This window comes from Panicum hallii, chromosome 7, assembly GCF_002211085.1.
Source record: "Panicum hallii strain FIL2 chromosome 7, PHallii_v3.1, whole genome shotgun sequence".
In the NCBI taxonomy this organism is placed as follows: Eukaryota; Viridiplantae; Streptophyta; class Magnoliopsida; order Poales; family Poaceae; genus Panicum; species Panicum hallii.
The window spans coordinates 39,576,809-39,601,450 of NC_038048.1; the positions used below are offsets into that span (position 1 = coordinate 39,576,809).

A 24,642-nucleotide genomic window follows, 5' to 3' on the forward strand; every position below is an offset into this window, starting at 1 on the left:
CGATACCATATCCACTAAGAAGCTTCTCCATGAAGGAAGGGGGTCTCCACGTCCCCCGCATGAAGCCATCGTCACCGCTCCACACCAAGCCGGAGGGTCGATGACTTGCCGACAAGCTATGAAGACTCTAAAGGGCCGGCATAATGAGATACAACTTGTGGTTCACTCAAGAACCAGCATGCAAGGCAGCAATGCCTTACTCTCAGCTGACGTCATTACACCGACGCCTTGCACCGACGCACCGTCGATTCAACTGGTGTTGAAGACTTTGCTTGCACCAAAATATACGTACCGAGTAACCACAACACACTTGCACCGACGTCTTCTTTTGCACCGCTGGTTTAACCGGTGTCTCTATCATTTCTTCACTTGATTGCCATGTCATCTCCTTATTGCATAGACGTCTCCATTCTTACAGTATCGGTTCAACCGGAGCTACTATGATTTCTTCACTTGATCGTCATATTAACTCACCAAAGCACCGACCCGCTATTGTAATCATACTGAACCTTGTATATAGATTGGACTCCATCCATGGAATCTAAAAATCCTACAAACTTAAACTCACAAACTCATTAGTCCTATTGACTATGTTGTCACACAATCAACAAAATCACAAACATGGCATAATGGGTCTATGTACAATGTTTAGGGTTTTTTTCCTTGATTGTTAAGTACGCAAATCTCACTTTCTCGTCTAAAATCATTGGCGGTAGCGTCGTAATAAGGATCATGGCGCTGCCAACATGCATGATCGCAACAATTCGCAGGAGAAATGGAGTTCTTTGCATTGGATTCTGGTTGGTTCAGTTAACTTGATCGTCCATATGCCCAGTAGTTGCTGTAGCTCCCTGCGCAGTTGCACCAAAAGTCTTCTGCACATAATAACTGCCCAATGTCATCGACATTATTTGATGAAAATCTATAGTCGATTCAATAATGTATTATTGATCTACTCCTGTACATGCTGTACGGCACCAGGGAATAATGATGACAGCATATGAGTCCATATGCAGCTTACTTTGTTCGTTCTTGATGCTCATAAAACCCAGCCGATTGAACGGCCGGCTTAATCATTCGTCCACCTGATCAGAGCACGTAATCGAGGTGTCCATGCACGCGCGTGCATGAAGAGACAGGTTCGCTGATCTCTTCTTGAATCTAGCCACATCTCAATGTTTCAATGTTTTTGGAAGCAAGTACTTCCTCTCGCTCTCTTATCCGTTTGCTTTATATGCATGGAGAACAAGACACGTACGAGTGAATGTATAATTTTCTTATTGACTACTAGGCAACAATTGATTAATTGTGCTTATATCAAAGTGCGTCTCCAATAAGATGTCGTCACCTAGATAAGAGAGAGAGTGTCTTGCATGGAGGAAAGTTAAGAAAGAATGTTGCAAGCTATACTAAGATTATCAATCTAACCTACTCAAGACCCACTTAGACATTAACACTACACCGCTAGCTATTAAACATGGAACCATATTAAATTAGGAGATCATTTTGTAACTGTCCATTGGAAGTACATCTCGGGCAACATAGGCAACTACTAGTTACTTAGTTAGCATCTTTATAGATGGCACATTAGACAACAAAATGGACTAACTATATCCTACTCTCCTTATTTAATATATGGGTCCACATATAATGGGGTATTTAAAATATGGATACCCCAGTCAAGGACACATACAACAATTTACAGCATCCGTCCCACAAAGAATGCACCAGGGTTTGTGTAGTCATGAACTCATGATGGATACCTTGTCATGGTCATTAGATATCCATTTTAAAGTTGGGTTAGCACTATTACTCCAAACTGGATATCATTTTTTTAGATGAACACATGCACGTACATACACATATCATTAGAACACGCTTTCGATATGCATGGGGCCCTATACGTACGCGTGCAGCTTCACTTCATCCAAATCCCATTTGTAGATGCACACGCTATACTACTAAGGTGGTGGCCAATGCAATCAAGGTTTGATCTTGTAAAAAAAAAGAAGGTTACATTATTGCAACACATTTTCTTCCCTTGCCCGTGTTGTTTTAGTTTGTATCTATCCACTGATAGGAGATATTTGATCCGTGTTGTTGTTGCATGTACTACAGATCATCTTCTTGATGTGTTGATTAATTAATTAATTAATTAATAAGCAAATGTACTATGGCTACCAAAATCGGAATGTGTTGTTTGTGCTACTTGTAGGATGAATCTTACTAGGCAATAATCCTACAATGTACCTGCAAAAAATTATCCTATATATTCATTATGTCAAATTAGACTTGTGCATGCCCCAAACAAAAACGAAAACAAGAGTTACATATAAAGGTTGAAAATTTTAGTAGGCTGGCTTGTTGGTGGATATGCATGTCGGAGAAGCCCCTCCTTTCACTAGATACGTACAACTCTTTTAATCATCTCTACATATGCAACCGAGTTAATAAGCTTCCTCTGAAATTTACAATTACCCTTTGTTAACCGAAAGAAGTAGCAGGATAAGGAGTGTCTCTCTGGACGTACGTATACTAAACTTCAATCTATCCCATGTATATTTCAGTGAGTATGTATATGACAACTGAAACCAATTTGTTGCAAGGCATAAAAATTTAGTCAGTGCGCGGTGTCATGCCATGCTAAATCCTTCCCAGCTGCGTTACACGCAGAAACGAACTGAAGTTCTGGTACATGTCCCGTGCGCGCTAGCGTCTACCGGGCGCATGATTCGCAGTTGCCACGGCGGCCCCGCCGTGGTCCACTGCCACTACTGCATTATTTGCGCGCGCGCATCCCCCGGGGGGGTGGGGCGTCACGTCGACGTCGCCGTCGCCCCTAATCATACCCGAGCTAACAACCTCAAACGGAACCCGTCCTTTTCTCCTTTTTCCCCCCTCGGGTTAATCCCTTCCTTCCTCCGCGGAGCGCGCGCGCAAAGCCGCAATCCTGCCGAACGCCAACGGAGGAAAAGGAGATCGGAAGGGGGGAAGCTTGCAAGTTTCATCGCGCGCGTTCCACGTAGGAGCAGCATACATATACATCTACCGGAGCAAGGAAGAGCTGGGCAGCTGGCTGGCCAGGTTAAGCTTCTGGTGCGTCACGCGCGGCGCGTTGCCCTCAGCTCGATCCTCTCGCCATCGGCTCCATGACTTCCCGGGCGGGGATGGATAACTTGCGAGGCTGGGCCTCCTCGCCGCCAGCAGGCGATCCGGATCGGCCGGGGGCGCCAGCTTCTCGTGTGCCGTCGATCGGTGGCGTTCGAATCTTCCACCTCATCAGCCTGGCTCCGGCGATGGCGACGCGCGCCCGCCACAGATAGGGGATAGCGACGGGGAGCTCGATCAGTTGCCAGCAGCCAAATAGCTAGGCTGCCTCTGCGCGTGCTCGATCGTCAGCTGGCTGCATAGGCTAGGGCAGCAGCGGCGCGGCCAACGCGGTGTGTGGGGTAGCCCCTCTCCTCGTCTCTGCTCCGTGTCCTCCGTGTGACACGACCGTGGGGGTCGCGCGCGCTGCTGTCAACTAACAGTGGCTTCTTTCGCTTGCTAGCCACCACCAGCACCCTCCTGCTCCTTGCCTCCTCGTCCGCCTCCCCTGGCAGGCACCTCTCTATAAAAGGACCCAGCCGGAGACCCAGCACGCCCAAGACATCCATCAGAGTAGCTCTTGCTTCGGTTCCGTGTCACCCCATCTCCTGTAGCTTAAAAGCAAACCCAGCAGGTTGCAAGGACGAAGTAGTTGATCGAGTCTCTGCTTGTCCGGCCATCTAGTGTGTGCTTCAGTTCAGACAGCTAGCTACAGCCTATACATTCATAGGGAGGTTAATTAGTTGCAGCACCAAAGAAAAGGATCATCGATCGACCGGCAGGGAGCTAGGGATGGGGCTGAGGGAGATCGAGTCCACATTGCCGCCGGGGTTCAGGTTCTACCCCAGCGACGAGGAGCTGGTCTGCCACTACCTCTACAAGAAGGTGGCCAACGAGCGCGCCGCGCAGGGGACGCTGGTGGAGGTCGACCTGCACGCGCGCGAGCCATGGGAGCTTCCAGGTGAGCCACCCCGCCCCGGTCATCTCTTTCTCTGTCTCTCTCTTTCTTTCTCCCAGAACCCCCTGGATGTTCATCTCTTCAATTCTATCACACACCGTGTCTCTCTCGTGATTGTTGTCCCAAGAATCTAAAGCTTCCGACGGATGCCTTCTGTCTCTTGATCAAGGTGTTCGTTCGTCGTACCGTCGTTCGTGTCAATCCCCCTATATCCTCGGTCGGTACACCGATTGACGGGTTTGAGAATAGGACGTGTTGGCGTTTCTATGCAAGCTGAGAGAGGTCTAATCATCACTATTATTAAGAACATGATTTACGAGTGAAAAGGAAAAGAGAGAGAGAGAGATGTGTGGCCTTCGCTGATGATGCCATGTATAGGTTAGCATGGCTTCTGTTAAAGGTACCTAGCATTATTGGCGCCCTTGGTGGTGGCAACAAGCAACAAGGATAAGGCTGCGTGCATCACATGGCGCAGACGCCGGAACATACATGTTTCCATATATCTAAAAACAAACAACAAGCAATGAGGTGATGTGTCTTTTATTATGATTTCTTTTAACATGTCTTTGTTTAAAATCACTGAATAAACTTGCGTGTTCATTTAACACTTACCGTTATTCAACATTAGTCATGTAGGAGTAGGACTAAGAAAAAAAGCTAATAACATACCACACTTGATCAAATAGAAAATCACGCAAGTAAATCACCTAAATATGTGTAGTTTTGGAGGCGTGTGTTTTTTCCCCTTTCAAACCGATACTGATTGGACTAGTCATCAGTGGTCACCTGTTGATGTTCTGTCTAGTGTAGTCAGTGTCAATCCCCCGTAATTAATGTTCCATATGCGTCTGCAATAATGGTCCTTAATCAATATATATTCCATAAGCGTCCGGTGTAATCTCTGTCAACGATGAGTTCACTGATCCCAACGCAAGCGTGTCCTTGCCTACTCGTCACCATCTTGATGGCGCCCTTCAGTCCAGTCCCATTTCGCCTAGCTACACGTCAGGCATGAGTAACAGTCACGATTCCGTCTTTCAGTTCCTTCAAAGCTTCACCTTCCGGTAGCCGATCGCTGGCTGATCATCTCAAACATTCCAGTTACAAACTCCCTCGAAGATATGCATTGCTGTTCATAGGTAATCGACACGTGTTGAGCTAATTTGCATTGGGATATGGTCTCTCTTGATGTCTGATCAGACGCGGCCAAGCTGACGGCGAGCGAGTGGTACTTCTTCAGCTTCCGGGACCGCAAGTACGCGACGGGGTCGCGCACGAACCGCGCCACCAAGACGGGGTACTGGAAGGCCACGGGCAAGGACCGCGAGGTGCGCAGCCCGGCGGCGGCGCGCGCCATCGTCGGCATGAGGAAGACGCTCGTCTTCTACCAGGGCCGCGCACCCAACGGCGTCAAGTCCTGCTGGGTCATGCACGAGTTCCGCCTCGACTCGCCGCATACGCCACCCAAGGTAACCGCCCGGCAGGCCGTCGTCCTCGCGTCAGGTCAAATCGGTTGCCCCGGCCAGCCGCCACCACACAGTATGCTAACTTGGATGCACACAACTAACACTGCTGGCCGCGCGTTGCTGTGCAGGAGGACTGGGTGCTCTGCAGGGTGTTCCAGAAACGGAAGGACGGCGAGCAGGACAACGCCGCCGGCTCATCCTCGCCGACCTTAGACGGCTCATCGTCGCAGGCGGCGGTGGCTATGCCGGATGACCACCAGCCCATGGTGGAAGCGTACTTTGACCAGGCGGCGGGCTTCGCGCCTCCGCCGCAGGAGGACGTCGTCGGTGGCTTCGACCCGCTGCTGGTGAACGTGGCGATGTGGCAGTACGGCTCGGTCCTCGACCACTTCCCGCCGCAGGAGGTGACCAGCTCGCCGATGATGGCCGGGCTAGGCTCCAGGGGAGTAGGGGACGGGTGCGGCGGCTTCTACTACGACACCGGCTTCGAGGACATGGCGAACATTGGGGGCATGGGGTTCCCGCAGGGGTGGATGGGCTAGCTAGCTGATGCGTGGAGAACGTACTGCGCATCAGTGTCATGGATTGTGCATAGATTGAATTAATTCCATTGGTACCCTCTAGTCTTCTGTAGTAGGTACGTAGTGTGAGGTTAGATTGGAAATTCTTAGAGTACGTGCACCTTGCCCCCCAATTAAAAAAAAGGAAAGGAAAGTAGTGTGCATGTGCATACGATAGATGGTTTGATTCACCTGCATGACGCCAGTTGTATGTATCTCTTCTCTTCAGTCTTATAGTTGTAAATAAAATAATAAAGTCAATTCAAGTATATGCATGTGTGTGGTATCCCAATTCAAGTATATGCATGTGTGTGGTATCCCAAGTATACGAGCTCTCTCTCTCTCTCTCAGTATATGAGTATGTATATTTTCCTTTTTTCACTAGAAAATACATAGCTCATATAGCTATTTAATGGAAGATAATATCTTGCTGGTGGTTTGAAGGAAATAAAATCAGAGCCAACGTATCCTGAGTTCAACACATGAAAAATGCAATTTTAAGATGCAAATTTAACTCGGTTGTTTTGGTTCATTATTGTACTGGAACCATGCCCACGTGACTCCTCAAGAGTGCTCGCATTTCAGGTATTAATAATCCTTTTCAATTGTACACGTTGTGCTTGTAGACAACACGTCACACTTGTGACTTCGTCAATTTTAAGATCTGCAGAGGTGAAGCGTGGAGTACGCATGTTCGCGTCCATAGGGATGAGCGTGTGTGTATATAAACATCTACATGTTTATGTGTTCCGCAAAAAGGATAATGAAAATAACTTTTTTCTACGCCAAATGACCACCACTTATAGTTCATGTCTTATGTGAATGAGCCCACGTGCGAAAGGAGTGTCAAGCTTAGGGAAAAAGAGTCCTATTTGCCCAAATTGAATGGTATTTTCTCTATGCCCAAAATACCTAATAAAATCTTGTGAACGTTTGTCTCAGATTTTACCATAGCTGCAGAATATAACTAGTCAGGTGGAGACCTTGACCCCTTTTTTAGATGTACAGAGAGCGAGAGTTCCCTCCTCCAAATATCTTTTTTAGAAAAGCCTTGAATTGCTATCAAGAGAGAATCAATCTGGAAAGCTACTGCCACGGATCTCTCCACTTTCAGTCCACGTTGCCAGCAGGCTATCATGCACCGGAATCTTGAATTCTTGGCACATGGTATGGATTGGAGACCATACATATGTCCATTTTATCTCATTTCATAAACTAGCTTTTTTTGAGAAAAATGTCATAAACTAGCTAGACCACACCTTTCTAGCCCAGCTCTACTTCTCGGCCCAACTTTCCATTTTCATCAAGGTGCGCGATCGTGCCAGGTATGGGCTGGCTTAGCTAGCTAGGCCCGGGAGCGATTATGGCCTTCACGGCCCGCCTGCAGTTAGGACGGCTAAAATTGCTGCCTGGGCCGCATGGTGCGTCAGTCAGGTGATAAGTTGCGCTCTCTCTCTCTCTCTCTCTCTCTCTCTCTCTCTCTCTCTCTCAATGCGTGATACGGCCCGCCTACCCCCCACAGTGAACGGCTTCTTTATTTGTCCCTGCTTGGAAGTTCAGTTGCTGGCTTGGCATTGGTTAGAAGAACTCATAATCTTTTGTAACACATAGGTGGCTCGGTTTGGTTAGCGTAGCTTGTCAGCTAGGACTCTCATACGCTCAGGCTGTATCTTTGGCTCTTGCCCATATATATACGAGCCGTGGCAGTGCCATGATCAGGCAACCACGTTCCTATTACTTCACAGGCATCTCGATCTTTGGAACAGGGCTTGTGACGAAGAAACAGGCGGCCTGTCCACCCATGGCAGTAAGTGCAATCCGGATCACCATCGCCGTCATCATACAGGAGATACGTGCGTGCGAACCCTACGCTTCTGGTTAGCTCTGAAAGCGTGAAGGATTTTGTCGAACTCGAAACAGAAAGCAACCGTAATCTGACAAAGTTTGGTACCAAACTCCCTCCTCCTACGTGACGAGAACGAGCGCCCACACAAATTCCATGACCCGCGATCCTCCTCCATCCTGATCCTCTCCTCTGTCGCCGCCACTCTCCTCTGTCGCCGCCGCGGAGTTGGAGCGGCGCGGTCGCGCGGGCAGAGCAGGGTTCGGGAATGGCGGCCAGGGTGGTGGACCTGCGCGCGGACACGGTCACCAAGCCCACGGAGGCCATGCGCGCCGCCATGGCCGCGGCCGACGTCGGCGACGACGTCCGGGACGGGGACCCCACCGTGCGGCGCTTCGAGGCGGAGATGGCGGCGCTCATGGGCAAGGAGGCCGCGCTCTTCGTGCCCTCGGGCACCATGGCCAACCTCGTCTCCGTCCTCACCCACTGCGACGTCCGGGGCAGCGAGGTCATCCTCGGGGACGACTCGCACATCCACCTCTACGAGAACGGGGGGATCGCCACCATCGGCGGCGTGCACCCCAGGCCCGTCAGGAGCAACCCCGACGGCACCATGGACATCGACAGGATCGTCGCCGCCATCAGGAGTCCGGATGGGGTGATATATTACCCGACCACCAGGCTCATCTGTTTGGAGAACACACATGTAAAGTGAGTTGCCGGCCCAAGTACCCGTCGTCGGGGATCGGATCCTGCTGGTGAAAATACAGTTTTTTTTAATCTAACTAGCTCGTTTGTTTGTTTCTGTTTCTACAGTTCTGGTGGAAGATGTTTATCTGTAGAATATACGGACAAGGTTGGCGAAATTGCCAGGAGTCGTGGCCTGAAGCTCCATCTTGATGGAGCTCGCATTTTTAACGCTTCCGTGGTGAGTAGTACGGTGCATGGGCTGCCAGTTTACAGTCTGCTTCTGAATTCTGATACTGTCTGCGACAGCTTTCAGAGATCAGTTTTAGAGTGTTGACATCTGAAAGATAAACCATATATCTAAGCAACAAGTGCAGTTGCAGCCTTTTCACTTATAGGTCTTAAAAATATGTATGTGCATGCGTCGTGGCCTCTGATCCATTGTGCTCATTGTGCCAGGCACTTGGAGTTCCTGTAGACAGACTTGTGAAAGCTGCTGATTCAGTTTCGGTATGCTCCAGTTTCCTGGGCTCAGTTACATTACTTACATTTGCGTGGACTGCACTATATGATGGTGCTTCTATTTCTCACTGAAACTTAAACTGCAGGTATGCCTATCTAAAGGTTTAGGTGCACCTGTTGGATCAGTTATCGTTGGTTCAAAGGCCTTCATTGACAAGGTCTGATCAACTGGGTTCCTAAGTTTTCAACTGTAGATATGCATTTTCTTAAAAAAAAACTGCAAAAATAAAGCAATACTGGAAATCTGAACAATACCTTCAGGCCAAATTTCTTAGGAAGACCCTAGGTGGTGGAATGAGGCAGGTTGGAGTTCTGTGTGCTGCTGCCCATGTTGCCGTTCGTGACACTGTGGGAAAGCTTGCGGATGACCACAGAAGGGCTAAATCTTTGGCAGGTTTCATGTTTTTCTGGAATCTAACTTCACTTCATTTTGATATCCATTATTCACAAGTCTTCAATTACCACCATGATTTTTTACAGAAAGAAAAAATAATTCCCTCTACAATCTTTGTTTCCTCAGCTTTAATCCTACTTAGTACAAATAAAAAACAATAAAATGTTCCATTGCATTTTCTGAAAAACAAATCGTAATCCTTGCCAATGCAACTTGATGTGCTGAACTTGTATATCTTGTTCATTTACCTAGAGGGACTGAATAAGATTGAACAGTTTACAGTGGATTCAGCTTCAGTCGAGACCAACATGGTTAGCCTGCTAGATCATTTTAATACATCTCATTTCCTACTATATAACTGTAGTCCCATTTAAACCATATGCTATACTTTGTAAGGTGTTCTTTGATATTGTGGATTCACGCATATCATCGTACAAGCTGTGCCAAATCCTGGAAAAGCGCAACGTGCTTGCAAATCCGAGGAGTTTAAAAAGGTGAAGTTCCATCCTCTTTGAAAAGATCTAGCATGTTCAGTATTTTTTAATAAGAATAATCAGGATAACAAAAAAAAAAAGGTGAAGTTCCAATGCCTTAACAGACTTCCAGTTACCTTTGCGATCATATCTTAAGCATACCATTCCTAATTTCAGTGGAATTCCCAAGTTTAGCAATAAATATCAGCCTTTTTTTATACATAGATCATACTATTATACTGCATCATATTATAACTGTCCATATGATCCCTATGCTTATGCAGTGTCAGGGTAGTCCTCCATTACCATATTTCGGATAGCGATGTTCAATATGCACTGACATGTTTTGAGGTATGCAAAAGCTTTCACCATTTCTTTTTTTTACGAACCAGGCAAGAGAGCTGCCGATTATATTAAAAAAATAACATTCCGACTGGGCACCACAACAACCAACAACGACACCACCACTGGCCAGCACGACCGCACAACTACTCTCAACTCGACTCAATAACAACCGGTTGGATTGGGACATCAGCGCAACTCAACTCAACTCCACTCAAAACCACCTGTCGCGCCACCACCATGACTCAACACTGCTGCCCAGGTCAGATTGGGACATCGACCCAGGCCTCAACTCACTCTGCCCGGTCGGATTGGGTCATCGACCAGAGCCTCTGCACACCCTGTGCGGTCGGATTGGGCCTTCGACACGAGCTGCACCAACACAAGCAACGTTTTTTAGTTTTTTTCAAAGGAGGAAGAAAGGAAGAGAAGAGGTAGCACACCCTGTCGATGGCCGTCACTGCCATCCGGATTAACCTGGCATCGCCTTCAAGAAGGTTACATCGCCGAAGGCGCCGCCGACACCAGCCCAAGATGGGTTAGGTTTTCACCCGCAACATCCGGCATGGAGAGGCGGAGAGGTGCCAAAGGACGCCTCCAAGAAGGTAGCGGCGTCCGCGAACGTCGTCGTCCAAGCTTTCGCCAGCACCTCGACCAATCCCCGGGGCAACGGCAGCAGATCTGACCACAGCAAGAGTGGTGCAGGTGACTAAAACGGACGTCCCTGTCGTCACCTGGCACCGCCGTGCACAACACGGCCGTCCCCGCCGAGCACACCACCACCAGGGGCCGCGTGAAGGCCATAGAACCGCCGAAGCCGGGCCCCGCACGCCGCGGCACCGCCAAGCCATGCCCCTGCCGCGCGTAGCCATGGGAGCCGCCGCAGGTGGGCCCCAGGCTGCGGACGCCGCTGCCACGCCCCTCTGGCTGCCCAGGCTACAGATGCCGTCGTATAGGCCGCGGGGGCGGCTGTAGCAGCACCCCACCGTGAGCCGGCCGCAGGTGCCGCGCCCAGGCCGCGGACGGTGCCGCCGCCGTGCCCAGGCTGTGCCCCGCCACGCAGAGGCTCTAGTAGAGCAGATTCGGTGATGGAGGGCGTGGATCCGGCTAAACGCGAGGCGGATCTGGTTGCGGGTCGCCGGGAAAAGCCGACGCCACCATGGACGGGCTAGCCACCAAGAGAGGGTGAGGGAGGAAAGGAGAAAGGAGAGAAAGGAGGAGAAGTGGAGCGCCCCCCCCCCCCCCCGCCCCTTTCTTACGGCCGCTCGGGCAGCGGCGAGTCGGGGGAGGCAGAGCTGGGGGCGGCGGCACTTGGAGGAGCGGGTTCTGCCCGAGCCGCCCCCTAGGAGGAGCGACGCGTGGGAGAGAGTGAAATTGTCTGAGTTTGTTAACTCTTTTCACTATTAATGTGTTCCATTTCGTGTATGGCAGTGTGAGTGGAATTGATATGATCCTTTGTTCTCAGAAAGCTGTTGAAGAGCTGCTGATGGGCGATACTGAATCCGAGCATTTGGCAGATGGTGCAACCAAAAACTCGTATGGGTACTAGAGGACACTAGCTTGTGCACTTCATTTCTACCGTGCTGATGTACCAGCTCGGTGCCCCTGCTTGTTTGCATTGCGATCAACACTAGCGACTGAAGAATAAGACTTGCTGTTCACTCTTTGCTCGGACGTGTTCAGTCTTGCGCCGTGGTTTACCTTTCCAGAATTGCTTTATTCGCTTTCACTTGCTGGAGACGACGTGAATCTTTTCCTGAAATAAAAGTCTAGTAGATATCACAAGGAAAAGATTTAGAAGAGGACGTTGATTCAGAGAGCGAGGGAAAACAGTGGAAAGTGAAGGTAAAACCCAAGCATTGTCAATGCTAAATACCTGGCCCAGGGAATAATACAGGTTCTGGTAGAAGTAGAACAGTGCTAGCTGGGCTTAACAGGATCTCTGTCGGGTGCTAGAAGTGAGCTTCATGGGCCGCCAAATAACATCAGTTCGAGCCTGCTCTTTATTTGCGTGCTCTGCCTGGAGTCTGGAGGATATATATATATATATATATGCGCCAAGGATCAATCAATTTTTAATGTTTAGGCTTTATGCTTGATTGACGAGATTTAATTAGCATATGTTTAGGTTGACATCGTTCAGGTTTAGGAATTACTAGTAAAGGCTTATCAATTATCATACAGGAACTGCTGCTGCCAGGTATGTCCTATTGTACTTTTTTTAAAGATAAAGAAAAATGCCGGCCTTGAAGTTCACGTGTGAATGTCTATGGCCAATGGTTACAAGAGTTTTTAGACTCTAAACATTAAACGAGAATCTTAAAGAAGGAAAACTCTAAAAAAATAAAATTAAGAAAACTAAGCTTCAATCCTTCTCTTCGTCCACGTTTCATCCTTCTACAGTGTTAGTGCAGTACCAAATCATCACATCTATCGTCTTCTTAGAAACTTGATATCCGAATCGTCTGATGCCGCTGAGGTAACAAAGCTGGACCGAGGGATCTCCAAGACGACGCTTCAAGAAAAAAATAACGTCAAAGACGCCATCACCGCCTTATCCAGAAAGCTAGAATTAAATTTTCACTCGGAGATCCATGGACAGTCTCAAAGAAATACCACGACAACACCTTAGAGGAAAAACGAAGAAAAAACGACACCGTTGTTGACACCGATATAAGATCGGGGAATGACTTTCACCCGGAGTTCCTGCCCGGCAGCACCACCACCCCACCATGAAGCAATGGTGACGCCGCTGTCGAGATCGGCCTGAACGATGGGGCTGTACGCCACCGGCCGCGGCTTGCGCATCAGCGCCGCCCTGCGAGCCGACTGTTCCGCCCTAACGTACTTGAGCCGTCAGATCGCACGCACCTAGTCGCCTGCTGATGCCGCTGGAACGTACAACCACTTGCCATGTTGTTTGTGAAGATGCGTCCCAGCCTCCCTGCTGCCGCAGCCCCGTACCATGCTAGTTCTGTCGTCTACGCTACAGCCCCGCTGTGCCCTAGCACGGAACAGGCGTGGGGCGTGCTAGGTACCCAGAGAAATATCAGCGTCAAGGCCACTGTGCTGGCAGTAGGCGCAGTGCGTGCGGACGCGGCCATCCGGAGGCTCAATCAGATGCAGATCGTCCCCGGCCCCGGCCGGCCTTGTGATCCGCCACCGCCCGCCGGCTTCCCGACCTCCGTGCGACTGGGATTGGTCGGCATCTTGACTCTTGAGTGCGATCCAGGCGGAGGAAAACGTCTCGGCGCACATCACCACACCTGACGGCTGATGTGGCCGCCGCCTGCGCACGCACGGACGGCGCGGCAGCGTCTCGGCGGCGGCGCCACAGCGCTGCGACGGCCGCGGAACGCAGACGTGACCGGACGGGGGCCGACGATGAGAAGGGAGGGTGCGTACAAGTCTCGTGACGAGCAGGGCATGATCACGAGAGCCGCCGCGCGATCTCGCTGCCGCGGGCGCGGGGCGCACCCGTACGGCGCGGTGGCCCCCCGCGCGTCGGCGCCCCGGCCCGCCGCCGCGGGAAACAGTCGCCTCATGGGCCATATGCTGGTTCGGCCGTTTAGAGCTGCTAGGCCCGGGACGCTTCTGGCCTTCCTGCCAGGCCCGCCCCCGCGCGGCGGTTCGGTTGGTTACCCACGGACGGGTGGTAAAACTGCTTGCTCTGGGCCTGATGCGTGTCTGTCTGTCTGTCGATGATCAGAAACAGTGAAGATGATTCATGCCATGAGCTACCAACTGATCACCAGGCAGGCAGTAGGGCTCGCTCGACTACTCCAACACCAGATTTCTTGAACTGAGACATGGCCACATGGATGATAGATCGTCTCAGGTAGGTGCATGGGAGTACGTGTGACTGTGAGGCAACTGGGGAAACGCCAACGTTTTGTCAGGTCACTGAAAACTTTTCACCTTCAATTAGCTCCACCTCTGGGTTATTGGGATCACACAGACATCCACCTTGGTCGATGCTACCTGTTCCCCACGACTAGAGAACGACGAATGCATTTCGACTCGTGTTTTCTTTCCATCATGTCCCGGTGGCAGGTCGTGCTGCCCAGGCGACAGCACTGAAGTCAAGGCGCCCGCTCAAGATTGACGTCGTCCGATCTGCCTGCGACTGATGAGAACATGAGTCGAGCAAGGCCCGGCCCGTGCGTTCAGACGGCTGCGCTGTGCTTCCGTTGGCCAAAGAAAGGGATCGATATCGGAGCGAGCCTCCAGTTCACCACTGCTGGCTTCCCGTTCCCGCCCGGTCTCCAAAAGCACGCAGGTACTAGTAGACACGGGTGGCCATCACCGAGTAATCACTGAAGACACCAACTCATTGCCTTGCCATCGCCTGATTGGCCGTCTTTCTGAACCGTCAAGGACGAGACTCCTAGAAAGACTTACAGGCTAGGCCTCCCATCATGTTCTCGAATCTCTGTACGGCGTGTGCTACGAGCTTAGCTAGGCACTGTTCGTTTCCTACCCTCTAAATATTAGACCCATCATATCAAAAAGAATTTTACTATTTAGAAGTGTTAAATAAAATCTGTTTATAAAACTTTTTGCACGGCTGGGTGCTAATTCGCGTGACAAATTTAATGAGCCTAATTAATCCATAATTTGCCACAGTGATGCTACAGTAATCATCCGCTAATCATGAACTAATATACCTCATTAGATTCGTCTCGCAGATTAGCCCTGGGTTATGCAATTAGTTTTATAATTAGATTTTATTTAATACTTCTAAATGATAAGATTCTTTTTGATGTGACCACTCTAAACTTTAGACCCCAGGAAATAAACACACCCTTAGTGGAGAGACTGAACGCTGTAGTAGAGCGCCTGGGAAGACGCGTGAGTGCTAAACCGGCCTAGATCATCACCATGCATGCAGCAATACAATGTAACCCATGGCGCCATGCCCTTGTTTCGGATCAAATCACTCGACCTCAAGATCTTTTCGATGGGCAACCTTCAAGGCTTCAACCTTCATCACGTCCTTTCATAGGAGTGGCGTCTCTCCATGCCTATTCCTGCGCATAAATGCATGTTCAAATTAAACAGATTTTGAATTAAAAAATAGACTTTTTTAAACAAAACAAACATGCCTAAATAATATTTTTTTAGAAAAACAAACTATGTAGCTTCTAGATGCCATAGTTTTGGGAAACTACGATAATAAAACAGGCTGTAAAATGTTTAAAGCCTCACACGGAGTCCGCTGCTTAACCCACCAATGTTTTTGAGTAATATTTATCTTAACCAGAAAATTTGATTACTATAATCGAAAAGGAAAGTTCGATTTCCACACTCCAACTAGCACGATTCAACCATAAGTTGTAAAACCGAATAACAAAGACCATTCTACAATCAAAACCGGACAAATTTAGTATTTTGGTGGTTTTTTATTTTTTAGAATTAAAAAAATCTAGATCGAACTAAAAATTCAAAATTAATTCATTTTAAATTAGAAAAATATGAAAATAGTACTGATTTTTTAAGAAAAATGTAAGCTAACTGTTTGTGCTTTATTTTGAGTTATTTGGATCTTGTTTATTGAAAAAAATATTTAGCATAGTGAGGGTCGCTGAGGCTCTAGAAAGCTTCTAGATGTGCCACTGATCCAAAGTTATTTTTTTATGTTCCAAATGAATTAATATTATTTTAGCTTTAACTGTTTACATATAGACTGATCTGCATTACAATGTAGGGGACCACAATAATTGATGAGATAGCACCAGTGTGATATACATCGTCTCTACATTATTTTAACCGTGAACCAGTGCTTTAACGTTTGTACTTTGTTGAGTACTATTTTCATTTGAAATAGTTGGAACGTGAAACCCAAGGAGATCCTGGGATCAACTCTCGTCAATTTCTTCGAAAAATTTGGTTAAGTTCCACATGGGCTGGCTCTAGCTGCTAGATGCATGGCACCAATAATGAAGCTTGCCCGTGCTCTCAAGTTGCTAACTCTTTTCCCGATGTGCAACTGTTTCTTGATTGCGTTGCTATTGGCATAGCACTTACCTGCCGGGCCCTAGCAAGATTCCTGCCTAGCTGTGTTTCAGTAATGCCTCTTTCGTGCGGGTCACTTCAAGAAACTATACAACTACTATGTTCAACTTATAAAATACATATAGGAGTATTAAGCTAGCTAACCGATGCATGGCATCAATTCAAACATAATTAAGTGAGTTTATTTGGGACCTCAGTCTCGCTTTATTTCCAAATGAAATAAAGTGCTAAAGACATCTTCTCTAAAAGAAATCCTTTGAGATATACTGCCTCCGTTTAATATTATTAGTCACTTTAATTTTGTTCAAAATCAAACTTTTCTAACTTTGACTAAGGATACATAAAAAAAACAAAAACATCCAATTAGTATCACCAAATCGACCCTGAACTATATACATATATATATCTTATATTAGTAGTGCATTTATTATAATCCTCTGATAGATTAGTGTCCTCATATGCAAAGGAGGCCAACACCTATATATGGTTCTGGTCATCGATAGTACCGTTAGAGTACTGCACAGAATACTAGCGCATCAGTCAGGCGATCAAATCATCCTGTAGAGAAAATTAGGCATTTCTTCCGTTACGTTCTTGTTTGTTTAGTAGCCATGTCGTCATGCATCCTGGAGTTGCCAATAGCGAAAAATATTTACTTGACTCTTATGTTGGAATTTGTATATATGCAGCAGATTATTTCTGGTGTGCCTAGCTTGTGCCTGTATGTATGTTACAATAATATAGCTCAAATAAAGGCAGCATCACAACTTCAACTATAGGTAATATATATGACACATGTAACACAAGGAATATTACCACACCCTAGCACATATGCATGATATCCATGCTATATATCTGGATCATATATAGGCTAATAATATATGAGCTATTATATATTATATATGCTGGCCAGCATTTATCTGTGGCCGGAGAAAAGTAGTAGGTTTTGGATCTAGTAGGACGGTAAATTAAGTATGGTACGGTGCACACTGGCCTTGCGTATATTTCCCGATCAAATGAATAACAAAAATGAACGTTCAGAAGAGCAGATGGTTAATATAACCCCCTGACTGAATAGCTCAATTACTGATGTTAGGAATGAAAGATGAACTACGCTTTCTCGGAAGTCCAAAGCTCAAAGCTTAAGGTTGGGTAGAGGGAGAGTTCTTATAAGTCGAAAATTTTCCTCGGACGAAAGTTTTGGAAATTCTGCCTCTCAAGAAATAACCTACTAATTAATAATGTCCTTCATTTTGAGTAGAGTTCGGGGGCTAATATGATGGATACAGGAATACAATGTATGCCAAAAGCCCCAGTACTTGGAATATGATATTGCACAAAGAGTAATAGTAAGGTAATCAGGGGGATGTCCAGTGTGATACGACTAGTATATTTCTAAGGAGATTGAAGACAAATTCTACCAGTAATGTTCGAGTGTTCCAAATTATAAGTTATTTTAGTTCTGTCCTAAGTTAAACTTATCTAGTTTTAAACAGGTTTTCTAAAAAATATATTGGCATGTACAATATCAAATAAATGTACTATAAAAATATTTAAGCTCAAATAAATGCACTGATCTAGGTTGATCAATGGCATCTCAGATATGGTGAGCTTAGCTTAGCTCGAGTTTTCAAATGGTGCCATTGAACCTAGGTCACTTTATATCTGAGATGCGAGCTAAGCTGCCATAATTAGATCAGCATATCGCCCCGGCCCTGTTGAAGCAACCGGTAGGGGCCGCCCTAATCACCACATCAACTCCCGTGCGCTGAAACGACGACAGCATCTACAAAGGCCGTACATTCCCTATCACTTAGAAAATATTGCTTTTGTCACGTCACCTTTCACGCCTCGCCCAGTGTCCTTTTTCTCCCCCACCCTTCACTAGAAAAGCCCTAGCACTGCTGCTCACCACTGTGCACTCCATGTCTCAGTCACTTCACATCTCTCCTTTTTAGGCCAAACACCACCCTCCACCAGCCCCTTCGCTCCCCCTAAAAATAGAAGCAGCAACATGCAATTCCCCACACATTCAAACAGATAGTAGTCCTGAAGCTGGTGCTCTCCCTGCAGATCATCCCCAATCACCAGATGATGGGCCTATGAGTGAACCAGCAGCCTCTGCAGCAACTGTTACTACATAATACCGCCACCGGCCAGCACTGGGAAAGAGTAAGAAGCAGCAGATGAGATCGATCAACCAGCAGCTATATTCCAGACCATTCCAATGCTTAGTGATCATATCTTCTTGTTGCTTATGTGATCATTGCTTGCCTCTCAGCTGATGCTCCATGGATCTTGTGCAGACTCAAGAAGCCAGCCTCCAATTCGTACACCAGCTGTGAGATCCAACAAGCTCGGCTGCTAACTCCACCCAAAGGTAACTTGTTCCTTTCTTTATTCTTTTTTGCGGAGAAGAATTTCCCACACAGAAAGAGACATATACCTGTTCTAGTCCTCTCGGATGTATCTGCATCCACTTGTATGCTACAAAAATGCTCATGCGCACACAATGACACAAGTAATCATTGAACTCATCATGCTTACGAGAAGATGGAGTAAACCTTTACCAGTATTAGCTAGTATTATATTGATATGCAAATAGTCATTTCATTGGGCGAAGAACAGTAAGGTAGATCCCTACTGGATTTAACTAAAGAGGAAATTGTTTCAGCTCACAGCCACACTGCTTTCTTTTCTTCTTCTCTTATTCTTCCTAGCTAGCTGATCCATGGACATGTCGCCGAACCCCGACAGCCCCTCGTCGGGAGGGGGCAACGGCGGCATCAGATCGAGCAGCGGAGGCGCGTCGCCGTCCGTTGGTTCGATGACGCCGCAGTCGCCGAGCCGATACGAGGCGCAGAAGCGGCGCGACTGGAACACGTTCGGGCAGTACCTGCGGAACCACCGGCCGCCGCTGAGCCTGGCGCAGTGCAGCGGCGCCCACGTCCTGGAGTTCCTACGCTACCTGGACCAGTTCGGCAAGACCAAGGTGCACGGCGCGGCGTGCCCCTTCTTCGGCCACCCGAACCCGCCGGCGCCGTGCCCCTGCCCGCTCCGCCAGGCCTGGGGCAGCCTCGACGCCCTCGTGGGCCGCCTCCGCGCCGCCTTCGAGGAGAACGGGGGCCGCCCGGAGTCCAACCCCTTCGCTGCGCGCGCCGTCCGCCTCTACCTCCGCGAGGTCCGCGAGCACCAGGCCCGCGCCCGCGGCGTCAGCTACGAGAAGAAGAAGCGCAAGAAGCCGCAGCAGCTGCAGGGAGACGGCAGCGGCGGCCTCCACGGCCACCCCCACCAGCCGCCGCCCCCGCCACCCGCCGGCGCCGCCTGCTGAGCTCGATCTGATCGACCCTACGCTCCCTCTCCTATTTGGCCGGTATGCCAGATTGAGCTCGAGCATCTACATATTTTATGTATCATTCAGTTCGCGTATGATGAATGCATGCATGCATGTGCATGGCAGTGGCTTCCTTCATGCTGCTGATCCGTGCACTCTACCTTGAGAAGCACCAGTAGTAAGTAGTGGGTGCTGCTGCCTGCGTGTACTGCATTGCTTGTGTGCTTCGATTGGCTTTAGCTTTGGTGTTGTCGAGTCTATTTGCTTGTAGGAGTGAGCAAGTGTTTGCTGTACTTTGAACAAGAGGAGTGTGTCCTTCGAGTTCTAGCTAGGGACAGGGAGATACATATATGGAGATCTCTCTTGCTGTTTGTGGAAGACTTGAAAGCCCCCCCCCCCCCCCCCCTCTCTCTCTCTTGATGTGTGTGTCCGTCCGTCTACGCATGCATGTGTCAATTCGATTCTGGCCAGCAGGCAGCAGCAGCATCTCTAGTTTCTTGTTTTGATTCCTGTTTCGTTTCCTTTTTATGGTACTGGGATGCAGTAGTGTGCTTGGGTAGTGAGATCGATGTGAGTGGTGCATGCACAGTTGCCTGCACGGCGAGAGCGCGACACAGTGCCACGCACCAAATAATAGGAGCATCGGACAAGTATATGCATGCATGTACTACCCACTAGTGATGCTCCTTCTTGCTATGGCTTGGATGTGCATTCTCTTGCGAGTACTGGATGCAGCATGTGTGTCATCAATCGGAGCTATTCTTCTCTTACAACTGGCCTGGCTGTCCTTTGTTTCACGATCGATCTTTTCCCCCCATGGGTTTCTGAATAGTCTCGTCCCATCGTGGGGGCTAGCTCTGCTATTTGATGTTCTTGGGGTACTTGAAGCATACGAACACATGCTTCCTTGCTTGCTAGGTTTCCTTTGGTGATCTAGTATGTTGTTCATTAGTTCCTACTGACTGATCCTCTGAAATCATTAATTTGCGCCTAGGGTTAGGGCATTTGGGAACAAATATTCTACAACAGAGTTGTGATATAATTTCACCTTGACATTAGAAACTAACCAAATAAAAACGAATTGAAATGAAATCTCTGATACAATTCCTTGTCAGTTATGTTATATATGCACGTACATGTGTTCGAAACATTGTTATCAAGAAAAAAGTTGTTCAAACACATAGGTTAATATATCACATATATGCAACATTTATTTTTCTCAGTGGTGTCTTTAATTTTGCTGGTACATGTGGAAGTTGCAAGCTTACTACTTACATAACTAATTGCCATTTCTTGCATATTGACATGTACCATGATCAAACACACAGAAGTAATAACAGCGCATAGGAAACACTATCTAACTACAACTTATCTTTTATCATATGAGAATGTGCTATCTGGTGGTACAGGGTATTTTTAACTATTTATATTTTACGACATGCAGTTCATGTATGTGCTTCATCCAATAGGTATTTTTAAGTAATTAATGAATGAATGAATCCATACTTTGATCAGCATCTTTTAAGTACTAATCAAAATAAAAGAAGAGGCATAGGAGTAGATAGGAAGCACTGAAATGTAGTTACGTCCCTCATTGCCGAACTGATTTTCTAAATATGCACGTACTCTTCCTCTCTGTAAAAGAATTTCATTGTTCAAATACATGTGGCAGAACTTATAAACTTCGCATATGGATAACATCATGAACATTTTGAATTATATTGGAGCATATTTTCATTACATTATGGTAGATCAATATATCTTGTTGGAATCAATTGTTAAACTTAGTTATCATATCTATACCAGGCATCACTTTGTTTCTAATTAACCGAACGGATTGTTATACAATTTTGAATTAAATCTTTGAAAGAGTTGAACAATTTTCTTGGATTTATCATAAGCCATTTTGCCGTGAAATGATGGATAAGCAGCTTGCTATCTTAGGTTAGTACCGACATATGTATGTTGGGGTTATAATTAGCAAGCAAAAAATCGGCTGCAATTTTATTTGTTATATTACTTTTGACACTGACAATCCTTGAGCCTGTAAGGGGCAGGTGTTACCTAGCTCGTGCCTGGATCTATTAATCTACAGTTTCAGGTCCCTAAACTCGTATTAAGTGTTCAATTTAAGGTCCAAACTCAGTACTACATATGAGATGACCCTATGCATATAACATGCATTCGGCGTAAAATTAAATGTGCACATGCCTTTTATATCTTAATTTGCTTAATATAGTCAATAGAAACGGGATGCAAATCTGGATGGTGCATAACTAATCTTGATTTATAGTACTGCTAATACATGCACTCATGCCTTAATTTGCTGCAAAATTGAAACTTTGTGATTGTTATTAGCGATTAATGAATGTTTTTCAGGTATCCATGGTTCGATATTCAAGGCTTCATAGATTTCATTAGTTAATTGCTGGCTTTAACTTTCCTGATCGCATCTCATGGCTAATTCGAAGTGTGCAGTGCGTCGTTGATTTGTCTTGAATAGAATTACATTTCCCACACAAAATAGCGGGAGCAAATGCTCATTATTCAAGAACTACTATTAGCTAGCAGATGCAATTGCATGTGCCTGACTGGTTTGCAAGAGTCAGGGTGGGAGGATCGTCTCTATTTCAGAGACGCGCAAGGTATAATGCTAGAATGAAGTGCACAGAGAGGCCGGCGAGGGGGGCGGAGATCGGATGGTGATACAAATTAAAGAGCACTAATGAGTAGTCCAAGAGATTGAGCTATATCACTAACATATACTATACGGACTCGCCTTTGTGCACCTTCCATGAACTCTTCGTGCAGCACGACATATATTTTCTAGGAAATGGTTGCAGCCTCTGGATCGGATGGAGCTGCTGCCAACGCCATTCCAATGACAGAGCTTGGCTGTGACATGAAATGCTAAAGAAGGTCCCTATATATTTGTGTGCGCGTACGTGGTAACAAGTAGTGAAACTCATCTTGAGCTCTGTTTAGGTTGAATCCAAAAGGAGCTCTGCCAAATAATTTTTCAAATACAAATGATTTTATATTAATTTTGTGAACTGATTTTTTGAAATGAAGGAGCTGGGAGCTAAAAAAGTAGTTTTTCATGATTCACTTCTCGCATAGAGTTTTTTTCATAAAGTTAATCACAGAGAATCACTCTCAGCTATTCACTACTACAGAACTGGGATGCAGTCCTGGTTCCTAACCCTCTTGAGCACATCCGGGACTAAAGCGCATGTGCAAGGTAAAAAAAAGTATCTGCACCTAGGACTCCAACCTATGACCTTTTAGCTCGAGCATAAATCATTATCAACCCATCTACATAACACACATGTAACTTTGGGTGGGATGTTTTTTCTTTCGAACTAACCCGTAGAGGACCATTTAGTCACGGGACAGCAACTGGAACTAAAGGACCTCTTAGTCCTAGCTGGTGTTAACAATATGTAGGGGCTAATATCTCGAGACCTTTAGTTCTGGGTGGTAACCTCAACCGGGATTGAAGAGTCCTCTTTAATCCCAGTTGGAGCCACTGGTCGGAACTAATGTGTTCCCTATACATTACTTCTCCTTAGGTCCGGGACTAGCCGGCTGAGACTAATGAAGTAGATTATGTCCCTTTCTATAATAGAGATTAAATCACTCATGTCAGATAATAAGTTCCCATAAAAAATTAGAAGCAGGTGAAGCTCTAAAAAAATCGGCTCTTAGATTCTGCCGGCAAAAACGGAATCACTAAATCCGGACAGTGCAATGTGCGTCCATGTGAGAGTACGTGACAACATATGATGGATGAATGCTGCATCGGTCTAGCAATGCAAGACGTTTTGTGGATTACACTGCACACGCACTCGTAGGGGTTAAAGCAAAGACCGTACCCCCATACAATTTCTGTGACGAATCGCGTCGCGCAAAGTCACTGACATATATTGCTACACTGTACTGGTGTAGAACCGGTACAAAGGGTCAAAGGTAGTACGCGCTCGCGCTTCGAGAGCTAGCGTCAGTGCATGCAGCCACCAGCAGCAGCAGCTTTCTGCGGTGGTCGGGACACGCATGTCGCACGTGCTGACTCGTTCTTGTGTTCGTGCAGTAATAGTCACTCCCCTTATATTAACAAGTTAACAATAGTACAATAATCACTCTCCTTGCATTAACAAGTTAACAAAGAGCTCACCAATCATAGGCATAGCCGAAACTAATCATGAATGTTTTTTTTTAAAAAAAAGAGAAGCTAATCATGAACAGCTTCGGATCAAAATCTAGCAGGCATCGTTCCAGATGAGCTAGCGCATTTCCCCTGTCCATGGGACCGGGCGGGCCTGCCGGACGAGCTGGCATCAGGATCTCACGGCGACTGGTGATTTTTGCTCCCTGTGGCCTTGTGCCCCGCGCGCCGCGTCCTGTTCTGCCGCCATTGCTGTGTACGTGCTGCTGGGGCCGCGCCTGCAGGCTGCAGCCGGGCGGCCGGGCTGATCCCCCGCCGGCGCACGCAGGGGGCTTGACGGGGTGCTAGGCATTTGACTCGATCGGTCGGGGCGGGGCCCGGCGCGGGTCACCGTCGCGCGTGGGTCGCGGTACTCTGTGTCGGCGCTCGGGGACGAGACGACGACGGCCCAGCGGAGCGCGCGCCAGAGCCGGTGCTCCGTCCTCTCTCCGCGCGGTGGTCGCGCTGCCGAGGGCCCGCGTGCGGCCCCATCGTCATCGCGGCAGCTCAAGCTCGGGCTCAGCTCAGCGCGCGTGCCGACGAGCACAAACGGACGCGCCCTCCTCCCGCGGTGCTGGTTCTCCTCGCTGGCTGCGAGCCCCGCCCCCCAAGCGCCTGGAACAATCAGCAGGCAGCGGCGCGCCGGGCCAGAGCCGAACACGCGCAGCGGATCAGCGGGCCGTCAGGCCCATATCTGCGCAAACGGAGCGCTACAGGGCCCGCCAAGTGCAGATCTTTTTCACTAGGCTTCAGGCCC

The 24,642-nt window shown here is 47.7% G+C and overlaps 3 protein-coding genes across 3 annotated transcripts; all 3 read left to right on the forward strand.

Moving 5' to 3' along the window:
• The first annotated feature begins 3,632 nt into the window (after positions 1-3,632).
• LOC112900110 (protein CUP-SHAPED COTYLEDON 1-like) lies at positions 3,633-6,340 on the forward strand. The gene is made up of 3 exons (XM_025968852.1): positions 3,633-4,048; positions 5,246-5,514; positions 5,640-6,340. The coding sequence occupies exons 1-3, from the start codon at positions 3,880-3,882 to the stop codon at positions 6,051-6,053; spliced, it is 852 nt and encodes a 283-aa protein (XP_025824637.1). The 5' UTR covers positions 3,633-3,879; the 3' UTR covers positions 6,054-6,340.
• A 1,842-nt stretch (positions 6,341-8,182) lies between these two features.
• On the forward strand, positions 8,183-11,881 carry LOC112901293 (probable low-specificity L-threonine aldolase 2). Its single transcript, XM_025970174.1, has 9 exons — positions 8,183-8,625; positions 8,731-8,842; positions 9,061-9,111; positions 9,210-9,281; positions 9,385-9,517; positions 9,770-9,828; positions 9,914-10,011; positions 10,275-10,341; positions 11,798-11,881. Exons 1-9 carry the CDS (start codon positions 8,183-8,185, stop codon positions 11,879-11,881), a joined length of 1,119 nt encoding a protein of 372 aa, XP_025825959.1.
• Positions 11,882-18,286: 6,405 nt separating this feature from the next.
• LOC112901093 (protein G1-like4) lies at positions 18,287-20,037 on the forward strand. Its single transcript, XM_025969925.1, has 3 exons — positions 18,287-18,519; positions 18,654-18,727; positions 19,068-20,037. Exon 3 carries the CDS (start codon positions 19,079-19,081, stop codon positions 19,676-19,678), a length of 600 nt encoding a protein of 199 aa, XP_025825710.1. The 5' UTR covers positions 18,287-18,519; positions 18,654-18,727; positions 19,068-19,078; the 3' UTR covers positions 19,679-20,037.
• Positions 20,038-24,642: the final 4,605 nt, after the last annotated feature.